This window comes from Megachile rotundata, chromosome 2 (genome assembly GCF_050947335.1).
Source record: "Megachile rotundata isolate GNS110a chromosome 2, iyMegRotu1, whole genome shotgun sequence".
Classification (NCBI taxonomy): domain Eukaryota; kingdom Metazoa; phylum Arthropoda; class Insecta; order Hymenoptera; family Megachilidae; genus Megachile; species Megachile rotundata.
Genome location: NC_134984.1, coordinates 13,422,395 through 13,440,191, shown reverse-complemented (window position 1 = coordinate 13,440,191; position 17,797 = coordinate 13,422,395). Strand labels below are relative to the sequence as shown.

General features: G+C 35.6%; 5 protein-coding genes across 7 annotated transcripts in view; 2 read left to right on the top strand and 3 right to left on the bottom strand.

The window, feature by feature from the left end:
• Rpn2 (Regulatory particle non-ATPase 2) overlaps positions 1-10,806 on the bottom strand; it is a 99,947-nt gene extending 89,141 nt beyond the window's left edge. The window contains exons 1-9 of the mRNA XM_076528870.1: positions 10,658-10,806; positions 10,270-10,387; positions 9,999-10,168; positions 9,713-9,921; positions 9,154-9,615; positions 8,867-9,093; positions 8,542-8,794; positions 8,277-8,465; positions 3,911-4,126 (exon numbers count right to left, since the gene is read on the bottom strand). Coding sequence (XP_076384985.1) covers positions 3,911-4,126; positions 8,277-8,465; positions 8,542-8,794; positions 8,867-9,093; positions 9,154-9,615; positions 9,713-9,921; positions 9,999-10,168; positions 10,270-10,387; positions 10,658-10,688 — 1,875 coding nt within the window. The 5' untranslated portion in view covers positions 10,689-10,806. The remainder of the gene's footprint in view (positions 1-3,910; positions 4,127-8,276; positions 8,466-8,541; positions 8,795-8,866; positions 9,094-9,153; positions 9,616-9,712; positions 9,922-9,998; positions 10,169-10,269; positions 10,388-10,657) is intronic.
• On the top strand, positions 6,189-8,395 carry LOC105663546 (phospholipase A1). Its single transcript, XM_076542025.1, has 7 exons — positions 6,189-6,216; positions 6,596-6,761; positions 6,837-6,985; positions 7,147-7,401; positions 7,608-7,796; positions 7,945-8,068; positions 8,172-8,395. The coding sequence occupies exons 1-7, from the start codon at positions 6,189-6,191 to the stop codon at positions 8,227-8,229; spliced, it is 969 nt and encodes a 322-aa protein (XP_076398140.1). The 3' UTR covers positions 8,230-8,395.
• Positions 10,807-11,001: 195 nt separating the features above from the next.
• Positions 11,002-12,549, top strand: Taf9 (TBP-associated factor 9). Its single transcript, XM_003706646.3, has 3 exons — positions 11,002-11,259; positions 11,373-11,822; positions 12,031-12,549. Exons 1-3 carry the CDS (start codon positions 11,121-11,123, stop codon positions 12,174-12,176), a joined length of 735 nt encoding a protein of 244 aa, XP_003706694.1. The 5' UTR covers positions 11,002-11,120; the 3' UTR covers positions 12,177-12,549.
• Positions 12,550-12,576: 27 nt separating this feature from the next.
• On the bottom strand, positions 12,577-14,222 carry LOC100880206 (cilia- and flagella-associated protein 20). The gene is made up of 4 exons (XM_003706660.3): positions 14,088-14,222; positions 13,654-13,845; positions 13,354-13,586; positions 12,577-13,003 (listed from the first exon to the last, which is right to left on the bottom strand). The coding sequence occupies exons 1-4, from the start codon at positions 14,169-14,171 to the stop codon at positions 12,577-12,579; spliced, it is 936 nt and encodes a 311-aa protein (XP_003706708.1). The 5' UTR covers positions 14,172-14,222.
• Positions 14,223-14,366: 144 nt separating this feature from the next.
• On the bottom strand, positions 14,367-17,001 carry LOC100880090 (uncharacterized). 3 transcript variants are annotated; one of them, XM_076528875.1, is made up of 3 exons: positions 16,779-17,001; positions 15,852-16,104; positions 14,367-14,589 (listed from the first exon to the last, which is right to left on the bottom strand). In XM_076528875.1, exons 2-3 carry the CDS (start codon positions 16,079-16,081, stop codon positions 14,367-14,369), a joined length of 453 nt encoding a protein of 150 aa, XP_076384990.1. In that variant the 5' UTR covers positions 16,082-16,104; positions 16,779-17,001. The 3 variants fall into 3 exon arrangements, with proteins under 3 accessions (XP_076384990.1, XP_076384991.1, XP_003706707.1); XM_076528876.1 differs by lacking the exon at positions 16,779-17,001 and adding an exon at positions 16,362-16,595; XM_003706659.3 differs by lacking the exon at positions 16,779-17,001 and having other exon boundaries at positions 15,852-16,214.
• Between the last annotated feature and the right edge of the window lie 796 nt (positions 17,002-17,797).

Here is a 17,797-nt window from a genome sequence, read left to right as displayed (position 1 = left end):
ATGCGCTGTTTATTTCTTGAATAATGATCCAAATAAGGGGAAGTTCGAACCGCGTTCTCGAAAGGGCGTTTTTGTCGGATATTCCGAATGTTCAAAAGGGTATAGAATATGGAATCAGGAAGACAAACGGGTAGAAATTGCGCGCGATGTAAAATTCCTGGAAAACGATAGCGTACATCAAAATAAATCAAGTGACAGTTCTGTTTCTAGGAATGTTCCTTCTGAAAGCGTCTCATGGGATGATACGAATCATGACGAACGCGAAAATGAACGTATGACTTTCGACGTCGATCTGTCTCCCCGAAATAATGAAAACGATAATATCGAACACACGGGCGATACAGGTGAATCGAGCGATAGCGCAAGCGAGTCAAACGCGGAGGTAGATAGTCACGAAAATGTACAGTTTAGTAGAGGTAGAGGTAGACCTAGGAAAATACTCACAGGTATGAGGGGAAGACCCCGAAAAGAGTATAACATAGTGCAGGTAGGAAGTACCGCGGTCGAACAGGCATTTATGGCTGAAATCCCTCTAGAGCGAGCTATCGCGGGCCCGGATGCGGACGAATGGCATCAGGCCGTTGCCACCGAGTTAAAATCGATACTTATAAACGATACCTGGAAAATTGTCGATCGTCCAAAGAACGCAAAGGTAATCGGCAGTCGGGTTGTTCTACGTAACAAATATAAGCCGAACGGTGAAGTCGACCGTCGGAAGGCGAGAATAGTAGCGCGTGGTTTTTCTCAACGTTACGGGATTGATTTCAATGAAACTTTCGCCCCGGTCGCGCGTTTAGAATCGGTTAGAATCATGGCTGCTCTGGCGGCTGAATACAATATGAAAATTCACCAAATGGACGTGACGTCAGCTTATTTAAACGGTAAACTCGATGAAGAAATTTTCATGGAGGTTCCCCGTCACGTTGAAAAAGCTTTGGATATTTTGGCCGAAACCGAAAGCGGTGATAGTGAGATAAAAACAAAGGCTATCGAAATGCGGCGTAATTTGAGAAACGGAGACAAAGTTTGTCTGATGCAAAAAGCTTTATACGGCTTGAAACAAGCTGGTCGCAATTGGAATCGTCGTCTGGATAAAGAATTAAAAGGATTCGGATTACTTCCAAGTAAGGCTGATCCGTGTGTTTACTATCAAGGGCGAGGGGAAGATATTCTAATGGTTCTCGTTTATGTAGACGATATTTTAGTGATCTCGCGTGATCTTGATAAAATAAACGATTTCAAAAGTTATATTGGAAATATTTTCGAGATCAGGGACTTGAACGACGTAAAATGCTGCTTAGGAATTGAGTTTAATCGTTCCAGACAAGCGGTACAATTGCATCAGCGAGGTTACATCAAAGATTTATTAGAACGTTTTGGTATGTCTAATTGTAAACCGGCATCGACTCCATTAGATTTAAGTAAAAAGTTGCGAAAAGAACCTGAGGATACCGGTGAAGATGATAAAAATCTACCGTTTCGAGAACTCATAGGTTCACTCATGTACTTAGCTATCGCTACCCGACCGGATATAGCTCACGCGGTTGGTGCACTGAGTCAGTTCAACAATTGTTTTAATAGGGCTCATTGGATTGAAGCGAAGCGTATCTTGCGTTATTTAAAAGGTACCTCTAACGTAGGTCTCGCATATAAAGCCAGCGGTGCGTCAATAGAAGGATACGCGGATGCCGACTGGGGAAACTGTACGGAGGACCGAAAATCTTTTACGGGATATTGTTTTAATCTCGCCGGTGCCGCGATTTCTTGGGCATCTAAGAAACAAAAAACGGTTGCTCTCTCTTCTGTTGAGGCGGAATATATGAGTATGAGCGAGGCTACTAAAGAAGCCATATATTTGCGGCGTTTTCTCTCCGAATTGGGTTTCGAATCAAAGTCAAGGATTAAATTATATTGCGACAATCAAGGTGCAATCAAACTCGCGGAAAATCCCGTGTTTCACAATCGTACGAAACATATCGATGTGAGACATCATTTTGTTCGCGATGCCTTGAAGGACGATGAGATAGAATTAATATATATCTCAACTGGCGAAATGGTGGCCGATGTTTTTACTAAAGGCCTGCCGGGTCCGAAGCATAAAGAAATGTCTGAGAAACTTGGATTAGAGTTTTTCAATATAAAAGGATAATCGTAAAGCGTCCCGTCTCGAGGGGAAGTGTCGTACTGGAAAATGCATTATTACCGATACGTGACCTTTTTCGAGGAATACACGGGGTACGTGATTCTTTTGTTTTACATTCGAGCCCGTGTGCGTAGCGGGCGAACGTTGCGTCAGTCTTCGCCGAACTTTCATAGATTAAGGACTTTGTTAGGACGTAAGAAATAAACGCATAATTGTGACCTTGCGCAGTTTTTCTTTAACCTGCTCTGCTAACACATTTTATGTCAGAAGTGAAGGTACTTTTAGATTAAAGATAAAATACGATGAGAAATATATAAGGGATGAAGAACAATGTCGACAAAGGTTAATGTACATTTCAACAAAAACATCTTATGTCACGTGTGTAGGTACTTTTAGACTAAACATGAAGTGTAACAATAGATGTATAAGGGATGAAGCATGAAGCATAAAATATGTAAGGGATGAAGAGTAGATATGTAAAGTAAAGGTATACAATTATTTTGCATGTTGATGAAGGCTCAATATCTTAATATCTCCAAATTTTTGTATCCTTGAATTCCTATATCTCTAAATATCTGTATCACCAAATTTCTATATCCTTGAATTTCTACATCCCCAAATTTCCACGTTCCCAAATCGCCATGTCTTCAAATTCCTACGTCTCCAAATTCCCACATCCTCAAATTCCCACATCCCCAAATTCTCACATCCCCAAATTTCCACGTCCCCAAATTGCTACGTCTCCAAATCACTATGATCCCAAATTTCTACGTTCCCAAATTCTCACGTCCCCTAATTCCCACATCCCCAAATTCCCACGTCTCCAAATTCCCACATTCCCAAATTTCCACGTCCCCAAATTTTCACATCCCCAAATTCCCACATCCCCAACTTTCCACGTTCCCAAATTGCTACGTCTCCAAATCACTATGATCCCAAATTTCCACATTCCCAAATTTCCACGTCCCCAAATTTCCACATCCCCAAATTCCCACATCCCCAAATTTCCACGTCCCCAAATTGCTACGTCTCCAAATCACTATGATCCCAAATTTCCACGTCCCCAAATTCTCACGTCTCCTAATTCCCACATCCCCAAATTCCCACGTCCCCAAATTTCCACGTCCCCAAATTCCCACATTCCCAAATTTCCACGTCCCCAAATTCCCACATCCCCAAATTCCCACATCCCCAAATTTCCACGTCCCCAAATTGCTACGTCTCCAAATCACTATGATCCCAAATTTCCACGTCCCCAAATTCTCACGTCCCCTAATTCCCACATCCCCAAATTCCCACGTCCCCAAATTCCCACATTCCCAAATTTCCACGTCCCCAAATTCCCACATCCCCAAATTCCCACATCCCCAAATTCCCACATCCCCAAATTCCCACATCCTCAAATTTCCACGTCCCCAAATTGCTACATCCCCTTGCTACGTCTCCAAATCACTACGATCCCAAATCGCTACGTCCCCGAATCGGTGCATCCCTAAATTCCTACATCCCCAAATCACGATGTCTCCAAATTCCTACATCCCCAAATAGCTAAAACTCCAATTAATCAAAAAAGAAAAATGGACGCCTTCTACACCTCCAAATCTCTATATCCTTATTTTCCTACATTCCTGCTCTCCATCTTCACATTTCTATACCCCTAAATTCCCAAATTCATGGATATCTATCATCAGATCCTTGCATACGTAGTTACCTATACTCCTATACTATACACATATCCACAATATATGATAGATGAAGGAAACTTACAGCAACGTGTAGCAACTTCCGGATGGCCTGGTTGTTTCCGGTTCCACAATAGGCCATGGCGAGGGTGTACATGCCACTCCTACGAAGTATCGGATCCTTATCGGCGCAAAGGGAAGTGACCAAAGGATCCGCTTCCTCCAGGCGACCATACATGGTAAACGCAATACCAACCGCCAACCCTCGAAGAATTTTCTCGTGCTGCGTTTCTTGAGCATACTGAAAGTAACAATTGAATATTTATTAAACATAATTCTGTGTTTTCGTGATTTAAACCTTATTGCTGTCGGACGTATAAAAATAACAAGAATTCTATAATAAATTATCACAGAATAGAATTAACCCCTTCCCGTACTTTGACGAGTCCCACTCGTGACGCGCTTACAGCTCAAATGTGATAAACCTTACTCAAACTTTGAACATTCTTCAATTCGAAATTTAGGTCCAACTATAAGTTGCATTATCAAGGATCCCTGAATATAAAATACTCACAACATTTTAATTTTCTTTGTTCGTTTTAATGTTATAGTTCTGAATAGTTAGTCTTGACTGACGCATTTATTAAATGAATGACACAGGAAGGAGTTAAAATCAATGTTGTATCGACCCTCTAACTCTAACTCTTCATCGTAAATGAATTATGTCCCTGAAGAAATAATTACGAGAAAATAAAATACAATATAAATCTTCTGTTTCATAATATTAACAAACAGGAATTAATAAATGACAACCTAATATAAAATTTTTAATTATAATTGAAGTTATAAAACTTTTTCTGTTGATATAACTTAAAGCTAGTTAACAAAGAATAAATTTTAACAAAAATCCGAAAAATCTCGACTATGTTTGAGTTCCCTGAAAACCTTACAACAAGTTTCGCATTAATTCGAGAGAATTGAAGTTTCATCGTCTAAAACAAATTTCTGGCGACGGAACGAAATGCTCGCTGCTTCTGGATAGGTGAAACAACCCTGACAAAGCGATGCAGTTTGTCCCGCGGCTATTTTTCCGGCAACAGTAAGTGGATTTCGTTGTTACTCTTCGAGGTAATCGTCTCACCAAGAAATACGACATCGCGTTATTTCGTGAACAAAAATCCCCAGGGTAAATACGAAAAAATCCACCTTTAAGAGGATATTATGTAACTAGCTAAAAAAGTATTTCGTATGCATGCAGGAAGAATTAGATGTATTTTTTCTTTTTTTGTGGAAACAGTAATTATATTTATATTTATTTTAGTTATTTTATTATTTATTATTTTATATTTATTTTACTTATACGTTTCATTTGTGATACGATTTTTATGTTGAGAATTGGAAACTTAGAAATTAGGAGATTTTGAAATTTGGAATTTTTGGGATTGGATTTTCAAGATTGAAATTTTTGGAATTGGGAGATTTTCGAATTTGGAATTTTTGGAATTAGGAAATTTTCGAGTTTGGAATTTTTGGAATTAGGAGATTTTCAAATTTCGAATTTTTGGAATTAGGAAATTTTCAAATTTCGAATTTTTGGAATTAGGAAATTTTTAAATTTGGAATATTTGGAATTGGAAATTTTTAAATTTGAAATTTTTAGAATTAGAAAATTTCCAAATTTGGAATTTTTGGAATTAGTAAATTTCCAAATTTGGAATTTTTGGAATTAGAAAATTTTCAAATTTGGAATTTTTTGAATCAGAAGATATTCAAATTTGGAATTTTTGGAATTAGGAAATTTTGAAATTTGGAATATTTGGAATTAAATTTTGAAATTTGGAATTTTTGGAATTAAGAGATTTTGAAATTATGAAATGTTGTCTAACTAAAAATTAAATTCGATAAGTTCCAAACCCTAAAAATTAAAAAAATCAGAAAATCCTGCAATTTCCCAAAACTTGAGAACTTGAAAATTCATAATTTCGAATAACCATAAATTTTCAAACTAAAATCTCTGCATATATCATACAAATATAAGTTAAAACAAAAGTAGTGTATCTATACATGATAGTGATCAAACTATTAAGATTTAAGAAAGCAAATTTATCAAAGATTACAATTATATTTCGCAATCGAGTAGCATTAGTGTTTTCAACTAATATAATCACATTTTTCTACCAACACACATCCAGATTAATCAGAAACACGAACAAGTAATCGCATATTGGATGAGAATCAGTGACTTATCGCGATACTATTCAAGTGGACGACCATTGTTACCATTCAACCTATAAAAGACACCAAAATGAGAAATCTAAGCAGTGTCGCTGATTTCTGATACATCTACTGAGAAGAAAGTAAGAATGGTTGCTCCAGCATCTTTGGCATTAGGTTCGTACATAAGTATTAATAAACATTCATGTTTGAGCCTATTGAACTTAGATCATTCATAGATCTTCAGAACTTAGATCTTCATTCATAATCCCTTGAAAACAAAGAGGGCTTTTTAATAAAAATTTTCCATATTTGTCAGATTTTTATATTTTATCTGAAAGATGTAACAAAATTAACAGAGAATGATTCTTCACTTCCATTAGAACTAATATGAAGACTGAAATTAAAATAAAAATAAAACTTAATATCAGTTATTATAAAATTTTATGAACTTTTTCTACTTTAATAAAGTTTGAACTTTCATAAAATGTTTATGAAGCAGGGTTAACATAAAACGTGATAAATGACTACTCTAACGAAGATACTTTTGTTGCAGTTTACCCTGCGCTGCTGACAGCGTTGTTAAATGCTAATTACACCATCTTCCCCACGGAAGATGGAACACCGCACCTGATTAAAATCGATGACACACCACTCACGCGGCAACAACTCGATACTCTGGCTGTCAATGTGCAATCTATCACTTTCACGCTTTTCACGCAGTAAGCATTTTACTTTGCTTTTACGTAGAATAACCAGAAGCAGAACTTAGGCGCTGATTTACAAATTAATTTCAGAAATAACCCACCGAGCGGACAAAGATTAAGGTTGCATGATGACGATTCTATTAAAGCGAGCGACTGGGATGCGAATCGACCGACGGTGTTTATCACACATGGCTGGGGAGGCGATGGTGCTACGTCATCCTGCACTTCTGTGCGAAATGGTAAATAATTTCAGTTTGGTAAAATCCTACTTTATTCCAAAGCTAATTTCTCTTTGCCAGAAACTTTTCATAAATCCGTCAAAATGTTGGTAGACATTTTACCTTCCATGATGGTAAATTATGATTTACACCGACTATGATGGACCCTGTTTTGTTCACAGCGTATCTCAGAAGTGGACTGGACTATAACGTGATCGTCATGGACTGGCGCTATCCAGCCAAAGGTTTATACACCATAGTTGCAAGAGGTGTACCACAAGTAGCAACACAGCTAGCAAGGTTCATACTTTTCATGAAATCATCGTGGAATTTGAATACCTTATCTACAACGCTTGTGGGACACTCTCTTGGTGCTCATGTGGTGAGCTTAGCAGCGAAGGGCGTCTTAGAATCGAGTCCAATCGCTCGAGTCGTTGGTAAATAATCACGCCTCAGAATTTCGATATGGCAGAAAAGCTGATAATATAGATAATGCGAAATATTCCATAACTACCTAATCAAGAAATATTTTTCCACTTCATAATTCACCTTTCAAAACAGAGTTCAACATCAGTACCTTCTGTTGCTAAAGTAACAAGGGTCTATGAAATCTGCAAAGAAAAATACTGAAATTGTGTTGCAGGTCTCGACCCCGCAAAACCGATGTTTCAAAACCGTGGGTCAAACTGTAGGCTTGATAAATCACATGCCAAATATGTTGAAGTACTTCACACCAGTAAATTCTTTTTGGGTATGAGTACTGCTGTTGGTACCGTCGATTTCTTCGCTAATAATGGACTACATCAGCCAGGATGTAACATATTTGTCACAAGTAAGAATATTTACTAAACAAAGTAAAGGTCTAATATGATAAGAATAGTTTGCTGACTGATTCAAGCTATTAGACATTTAATAAAATTACTGTGAAATACAGTAATGTATTATCTAATTTGATACTGAATACTCATTTCATTACACAGATTCATGTTCTCATCAACGAGCCTTTGCGTACTTTAGTGAATCCATAATGAAGCCTACTCGCTTTCGTGCTCAAGCTAGAAACGGTGTGATAGCGTACATGGGAGGTCCAGATTTTAATAAAAGGTAAGCGATTTTGTCAGTAATTATACGCATAAAATTAATTATACTGCAATGTTAAAGAAACCTAACCTTAAACGAATTTAATTTATACTTAATTTATTTATAGCGCTCGTGGAATCTTTTACTTCAAAACAAACAGTAGATCTCCTTATGGACGTGGTTAAAATACAACACATTTGTAAATTTAAATAAAAATTATTCTTCTACTTACCGCTACCATGTCTTCTATCGCTTGAGTTGATTTGGATCCTAGCATAACCATGCCCATAGCAATGCCCGCTGCTTCGCCGGTAATAGCGTCGTCTTGATAAAGGTTGAATTTTAACTGTTCATACACGTCCTGTCTGTGTGACCCCATAGCAGCTAATCCCAGACCCAAACAACCTCCATGCCTCACCATCTAGAAAGAACAAACATTGCTCGCGTGAAGATACTTTTTCATCGCGGTGAAATAAATGCATTACTTGAATACATACCTCGTTCTGTGCATCCTTTAATTGTCCAAGTAAATAATCTGTGATTGCTGCGCCGTGGTTAGCGTGGATAAGACCTAACGCGTATAAACCACCTCCTTCGGAGTAGCCAGCACCCGCGCCTGTATCCCGCGGGAGATACGATTGCATCAAAGCTAGAGCTTCTTGTTCGTGACCTCTGTGTATTACTCCTAGAGATGCGGTGGCAGTTAACTTCGCCCAGTTCGTAGCACGAGCTAACCACTCTAGATTGTCTCTAAAATTCCATATTTCATTAGAACGCCATACGTAACAGACATAAGTTAGATTAATAGCAAGAATTTCTTACCTTAAAAATTGATCGCTAGTAGTTCCAGAATGCATGTACGCATTCGCGATTACAGTGGCAGTATGACAAATGGAGACGCGTATTGCGTCTTTAGTATTTTTCAATATTAACATGTCGGTATGATTGCTTCGAATTAAAAATTGCAAATGTAAGTCGATAGAAATTTCTCCGCCTAATATACTTGACAGAGCGTCTACTCGTTCTTGTTGCTCGCGCTCTTCCGCGTTCTGAAAATAAATAAATAAATGAATATTTCGACACTGTGTTTCTTAAATAATTTAACTTACCAAACTTTCGACGCTACGCTGAGATTTTTCTTCTGGTGCCGGTGTACTGTTTTCGGGTTCAGCAGTCTTAGAAGATTCGGAATTTTCATTGGTGGATGCTTTTACAGCTGGTTTAACGATGGGTTTAACGATAAGAGCTCCTGGAATCGGAGCTGTTGCTCTAAGGGCTTGTAAGACACGACCAAGGAACTGTTGAGTCGCTGATTCGTACAAGTCAAACGCGATTTGATAGGCCATAAGAACACAATCTTGCGAGCCTTTGCTTAACCTATCTAAAAGTTCGGCTACGGCTAATGGATCATCCAGGAATATCAAACACTGACACATATTAACATAATCAGGGGTTCCCAGATTCCGGTAAAGGCTCACTAGGCAACGAAGTACAGTGTTGCGGAAACCACGGTTCTGAATAAGGCTCATGACAACTTGGAAGGCATAAGACAACATGCTACTTACATCTTCCTAATAACAAAAAATCAGAATGTAAACTATATATAGTCAAATTTATATATCATCAAATATTAACTATATCTTATGATTTGAATAAAATTTATCTTACCGACTGCATAATGGCAGCTTCAAATATATCCATTCTTCTAGTTTCAAGAGCAAGTCCTAATGCTTGGCGATACTGATTATCATCTAAACAACGCTGGAACATTCTATTCACAATTCCTTCCAACCTTGGATCGATTCCTTTGCTACCTGGTGGCAACTTTCCTTCTGCTTCCAATACACGTTGTTGAGTGTAAAAATCAATACATTTAGCTAAAACAAAGTAAAAATATAAATATATGATCTGAAATAAATTCTGATTAATAATAAATTAAGTATATTATTATTACCTATAGTTGTGTCAACATATTCATTGCGAGCGTTGACATCAAATAATTCTCCTGCTCCAAGAGCATAAGTAAGAGAATCTTCGAAACTTCCTAAATGATAATACACTTTACTAGCAACTAATGCAGCTAAATCATGTTGTGGAAATGACTTATCTTCATGAAGAATTTCACTGTAACAGAGCACATTAATCATCAGAACAAAGAAATAAAATAATTACTTGCTATGCTCCAAAATAAATTTTAATATTAACAGAGATTTATTATTACATACATTTTCTCTATAGCTTCAGAGATCTCAGGCCAAAACTCGTCGACTATCATGTCCAGCTTTTTCAAAGCAAAGACTTTTAATTCTGGCATTGGCTCCTCAAGGAGGGAAATGATACCAGCTGAAAAAAGTATAAAAATTACATTTAAAATTAAATTAAATGAACCATATAAAAGATGAAGAAACTATGGAATAACCTAATGCACAAGTTAATATAAAATAAATCACTGTATTTGATAATTAAAGCACAAGCTTGAAGGTTATGGTCAACAAGATTTGCAAATCATTGTATGTGTATCATTCAAGTGCTCCATAAAATTTTATTAATAATCGGTGAGCAAGTAAAATTTAAATATGTAGTTCAATAATAATTATTAAATACACTATTTACCGGCGGATGTGATATTCATGTTGATTTTCATACGGTATAACTTCTTTCGGCAAAACGTCTTCAATACAGTTTGATGGCAAGCCACTAACTGACCAACCAAACTCAATTGAACTCAGCTGCAGAATGTTGCAAGGACCTCCACCTTGACGATTGAAGGATTCATTGCCTAAGAAAAATTGTCAAATTTTTCTCATAATACTAAATTTAATACACCTTTATTATTTCTAAATGAGAATAAAAGTAATATAATATCAAAAATGATAATGATAATAAAGGAAAATAAAAAAATGAAACACTTGTGATATTGCAAACTTGAGTTCTGTACAGTGGCACCATTGCATTATGAGCGGCAAACACTTCATATATAATTTTGTATCTATGTTGCAACATTAACCTAAAATACATACATTAGTGATCAATCATTGTGAAGAGTAAATAATATTTTGTAGCGGTATTTTCCAGAATGACAGAAAAAGCAAAAACCATGAGTCACGTTAAACATATTCCAAAAGATGCGCAAGTTATAATGTCTATTATGAAAGATATGGGAATCTCGGATTATGAACCGAAGGTTATAAATCAATTACTTGAATTCACCTATCGTACGTATTTTACATTTTCAATTTATTTATTGTGTATATAACTGATTAAAAATATGCGTGATTATATGTTGTTTTATGATGGAATAAAAGAATGTTTCATTTTCATTTTACAGGTTATGTTACTTGTATATTAGATGACAGCAGAATTTATGCGAACCATGCTAAAAAGAAATTTATCGATTTGGATGACGTTAGATTGGCAGTCAAGATGCAGTTAGAGCGTACCTTTACGAATCCACCACCTAGAGACGTGTTGCTGGATGTTGCTCGAGCAAAGAACAATATACCGCTTCCATTCGTTAAACCAAGTAATGGTTTGAGATTACCTCCTGATCGATACTGTTTAAATGCAACAAATTATAAGCTCAAAAATATTACAAAGAAAGTGGTTGGGAAGCCATTGCATTCTTTAGTCGGAAATAATATTCAAGGCGGTCAATCTAAAATTAAGGTAGAAGGCAATAAGACTGGCCTTTCAATCGTTAAAAGACCTGGAACGCTCGCAACAGTAGCTAGAACTCAAACTATTTCAATGCCAAAGCCTATTCCGAAGTTTTCAACAGGTAAGTTCCATGGAATGTTACGGAAGTGAAATTTAATTTTTATTTATTTCAAATTACTCCACAGATTCCTTACGAATCCTTCAGTCCCAAACATCCATTCCCTCTATTCACATTTCATTAAGGACTCATATATGTAAGATCCAACTTGTATAAGTAATACTAGTACTTAACTTTTTGTTAATTGTTTACATGCTTTTTAAATTTTTAGCGACAACAGGAGCAGCTACCGTAAAAGCACAAGTGGCTAAGCCAAAGATTCAAATTTCGTCAGGTCAGACAATGCCACCTGTTAAAGTAGAAGTAGAAGATTCAATGAAAAGAAAGAGGGAAGATGATGATTATGACGTACCATAACAATAAATGATAAATACTGAATGTTTTATTTTATGCTTTTAATGTACAAAAAAATATCGCAACCTTTTTAATTTATAATTTGCAATGGTGTGTAATTTGAACTGCACCTATAAACAAAATTATATATTTTTAAAGTAATATGTAAATACGTCTTTCTTAATTCGGCTTTACTATGTTTTATGCATATTTTTTTGTTAGAACAATGATGGACAAAGTACCCGTCTTTTTTAATTCGCAAATTATCGATGCCTCGTTGTTCTAGGAAAGCAATTTTCTGTTACAATATTCTTTATTTAGATATTTGCCATGTTCAGTACAATAATGAATCTTAAATAAACTTCAGTTCGAGTTAACTGAACATTTTACAACAAAATTTATTTAAATATTATTCTACGCTAAGTCACATTATTTGCTGCTGAGTTTCATATTCTTCTTCATCTTCCTCTTCCGACGCATACTCTGGAGACGTTAAACCTGTAGTTGCGTGCACTTCAATCTCATCATCTGCGCGTTCTTCATCTTCACCCTCGAAATCACCCGCATCCAAAGCTTCAGCGTCTTCCTCCTCATCTTCCTCTTTCAGTTCATCCGTCTTTGGTTCTGGTTCTGCCGCAACACCTTCGGACTCCACCGACTCTTCTTTTTCACCTTCTTCTATGTCATCCTCGGGACCCTCGCCTGTTTCGAAAGGAGGTGGTTTCTCAACCTCCACTTTTTCTATGTCCTTGTCTTTCGGCTTCTCCACCTTCGACTCTCGGACACACTTCCTTCGGTGAACAGGGAGGAAAAGCTTGAAGTCATCCGGCAGTTCGTCTTCTGAATAAAGTCTAAACATTTTTGTAAAATCATTTTGTGAAATTCAAAGTGGTTTATGGGCAGCAGGGGTAACCTTACGAGGGTTAAAATTTAATTCTTTATTATTTGATTCAATGTTTAAGGGGAAGTGTGCAGTATAATGATGTTTACTAGTGTCTATTATATTAATACTATTATCATTGTTAACGATATTTTTATGAGTAAAAATATTTAGAAATTCGATGATATTAATTTAGAAATTCGAAGAAGGAGTACAAGATGAAATATATACAATATTATTGTATGTACAAGCTGAAAGTACCTCCTTAAATATAAATGAAATAATGAAAGTCATGATTGATATTTAAAACAGATTTCGGACCTGTCTGCAAAGTAAATACGTCGGATCCTGCAGTTCGCGTGTATTTGTATGCGGGTGGTTTCCATGTAGCTACTGCCATACGCTCTTCGCGTGAAGTCTGACAGGTTAAACAGAACCTGGTTCCAACTACCCGACAAACCGATTGGCATTGACGTGCAAAAGGGTCGAACTCGGGTGGTGCTTTGAAAATTGCTCATTCGAAACCTTCTGTGCATGTTTCTGTCGTCCAGTATCTACTGAAGCGAAGATACTTCAGTCACGAAATCGCTTTTTCAAAAATTCCTTTGTTAAGAAATTTACTGTTATCTCGAATGTGAAGTACTTCTTCATGTTCTTGATGATCATGATGAGGAAAGGAAGCTTTATACCGAGAGATTTTTTCGGGTCCTTTGGACAGAATATGTAGGTTGTTGTGACATTCGTCCCTGCTATTTCCAGAGCCAACGATTTCACTTCTTCGTCCGTTACCCTTCGGATAAAACCGTTTTTCACCTATCCAAAATGATTTTATCATGATATATAGAAGATTTATTTCCGTAATCGAACGAGCAAATTAGAGCTGGTTCTATAGTATCACGTGTGATATTGAAACGTAATCTAATAATAGATTAAGTAAGTCGAGATAAGAATAGGGCGGGGTTAGACCGTGGTTGGTTAATTTGTATAATGGACTCTAACGTTAATTACCAAACTGAGATCTTGAGGTTTAATCCTACGATAATTGTTAAACTTACGTGCATATCCCATATCTCCAAAGGGGACGCACCGCAGCTGTACAAAATGGACAAAAGTCCTTGCTGATATTTGTTACGAAACATCGTATCGAACGCAAAATTAAAAATAAGATATTTTCACGGTATCATCTCGCAAACGTCAAAACACGCTGAGTCCTTTGTTTCGAACCGAATTTGTTTAATTCGGAAATAAATTATACCGTTCCTGATTGTTTTAGGAAGAAGACTCGTTTCTCTTTATTGAAATTTATAAATTTATTTATTCGTTACAATCGAGATTCACGTGTTACGAATAAGTTCATGAATGTGACGTCTCTGGTTATCGGTTGCGAAATCGGGGACAATCAATGTCTTCGGCGGCATCCCGACGCTGAAGACACGGTCGATCCTGACGCTGTCGAGGGCGAACATCTGCATCATCGCGAAATGCATGATTTCTCGATTCAATTGTCGTTTGATCTGTTTCCTGGTGCTCTGCAGACGACGACGACAGACGACGTTGCTTTAAATAGATTCAATCGTTAACCAACGATCACAATTATATTCGATGGAACAATTTATTGTGTGAAAAAAATATTTCAAGCGGAAACACAATAATAGGGTCACTAATTATTTTCTGTTTTTCAAATTTATGAAGTTGAGTTTTTTTAAAGTAAAGTTTTTAACTTTATAAAGAAATTTATAGAGTTGAATGTCTGAAATTTTTAAGCATAGGAATTTTAAGTAAAAAGAATGTTTAAATGTGGGAATTTTTAGTTAACTAGTTTTCAAATGTGGGAATTCTGAATTGAGAAATTTTGGAATGTAGAAATTTCAAGATAAACAATTTTTAAATGTAGGAATTTCAAGTAAAAAAATTTTCAAGCATAGGAATTTCAAGTTAAGGAATTTTCAAATGTAGGAATTTCAAGTAAAAAAATTTTCAAACGTAGGAATTTCAAGTTAAGGAATTTTCAAATGTAGGAATTTCAAGTAAAAAATTTTCAAACGTAGGAATTTCAAGTTAAGGAATTTTCAGGCGCAGGAATTTCAAGTTAAAAAATTTGCAAGCGTTGAAATTTCAAGTTAAGGAATTTTCAGGCGCAGGAATTTCAAGTTAAAAAATTTTCAAGCGTTGGAATTTCAAGTTAAGGAATTTTCAAACATAAGAATTTCAAGTTAAAAAATTTTCGACCGTAGGAATTTCAAGTTAAAAAGTTTTCAAGCGTAGAAATTTCAAGTTAAAAAATTTTCGAACATAGGAATTTCAAGTTAAAAAGTTTTCAAACGTAGGAATTTCAAGTTAAGGAATTTTCAGGCGCAGGAATTTCAAGTTAAAAAATTTGCAAGCGTTGAAATTTCAAGTTAAGGAATTTTCAGGCGCAGGAATTTCAAGTTAAAAAATTTTCAAGCGTTGGAATTTCAAGTTAAGGAATTTTCAAACATAAGAATTTCAAGTTAAAAAATTTTCGACCGTAGGAATTTCAAGTTAAAAAGTTTTCAAGCGTAGAAATTTCAAGTTAAAAAATTTTCGAACATAGGAATTTCAAGTTAAAAAGTTTTCAAGCGTAGAAATTTCAAGTTAAGGAAATTTCAAACGTACAAATTTCTAGTTAAAAAAATTTCAAACCTTGGAATTTCAAATTAAGAAATTTTCAAACATTGGAATTTCAAGTTAAAGAATTTTCAAATATAAGAATTTGAAATATAAATAAATTTAACAAATACAAAAGAAAATTTTTACGAGTGATTTTTATACTAAAGAAGAACCAAAATTATCCTTACTAAGGCAAAATTTTAAGTGTCGTGTAGCTCGGGTGTATCGATACATCGCTCCTATACAACTCAGGATACAATTTCATGTGTTTCGTGATGTATTTTCTGACACGCGGTTTCGTTTCAGTCTTCTCTGCTTCTGGTATATCTATACGAGGTTTTTGTTCTTCATTCAAAGCCTCTTCAGTTTCATTTTCTTTAGTTTCTTCTACATTTTCCGTTTGAGCTTCGGTAGCCATTACGACGAATGTTTAATAATAACCTTAAAAATAATTCTAACTTATCAATAATGATTAATCAAATTTAACAAACTATAGAACGTGGACAATATGATCGAGAAGTAATTGTATAAATTCATTTATTTATTAAACATGGTTTTACTATTTTTTTGTCATTTATGCAAATTTTCTTTTTATTTTCTTTTTTATTTTAACGGATAATAATGTTAGAATGAATGATCATGTTTAATATGATCAAAAAATTGTGGCAAATTCATTTATTTATGTAATATATTTTTACTTTTGTTTGCAGATGACACTTCAAATGTTTTGAATAAAATTTAACAAATTACAGCGCACTAATCTGCCAAAAAAAAATTACAGAAACTCGTTTATTTGTGCAACATATTTTTCTCCCAATTCAAGATATTTTCATTTTAATATCTCTCAAATATTTGTCCTTCAACGAAAATTACCATAAAAAATTTATCACAATATTAAAATGAACCTAGAATTTGAAATTTAGATGAAAATATGCGCGAAACAAAAGAATTAAAACAAAAAGTTAATAGATTAAAACAATCATTGAATACACAAATTCAATCTATGTCAGAATTAAATTCGAGCAGAGTTCAAACTATATTATTGATACTTTGTCCATTAAGTACGATTAGATGTAAGTTTAATTTAATTAATTAATCGATCGATATTAAATTACCGGTTTTCCGAAGAGTTCCGTGTAAGTTATTCGGATTTAGTTAGAATTCGTTACGGAGAGACATAAAGAACGTAACGTTCGCGATCATCGCGAAATTCAAACTGGAGGGCTTTTTAATCGGCAATTCAGTTCGCGTGAAGGAATTGGCCAACGAATGCGGCTCGTCCCTTCTATTCGTTGATCCGACGAAAGTTGGCCGATCTGTAACGAAGTGAGCCCCTGTACCTCGTACGGCTATCGATTTGGTTTCCAAGTGAATCAATAGAGAGATTTGGTTTATTCAAGTTCCGATGTATTACCAGTATGTACCCGCAGAGACCAGTGAACTTACCACGCGACCATTAACCTATGCTAATTAACCAGCTGCCAGTTGATTACGCTGTAATCTCAGAAATTTGCTAACGGAATAACCTGATGCGAACTTGGGAAACGATCTATTTACTTCCATTTTGTTTGGTGTGCAATTACTAGATTTATGTAATGAACGAACAGATTTAATGTATTCGAATTTATACAAAAATGTATTGAGTTATTATATCTATTTTTGTGTGTTTATCAGGAGTTTTTTAGGTGGGAGTTTGTTTTGGGAAGGGGTTGGGGGTTTGTACGTTTGGAGTTCGGGGATTTGGGAAGTGGGGATGTGGTAATTTTGGGGTTTGGATGTTAGGAGATTTGGTAATTTAGGGATTTGGGGATTTGGGGGGTCAAGGATTACGTTAGAGGAAGGTTTGAGAATTTGGGGGTTTGGAAATTAGGAGATTTGGGAACTTGGAGGGTTGGAAATTAGGAGATTTGGAAGTTGGGTGATTTGGTAATTTAGGGATCTGGGAGTTCAAGGATTTCGTTAGAGACAAATTTTAGAATTTGGGGGTTTTGAGATTAGGAAATTTGAAAACTTGGGGGGTTGGAAATTTAGGGATTTGGGGATTTAAGGATTTGGGAATATAGGTATTTAATAATTGGTAGATTTCAGAATTTGGGGGTTTGGAAATTAGGAGATTTGGGAATTTGAGGGGTTG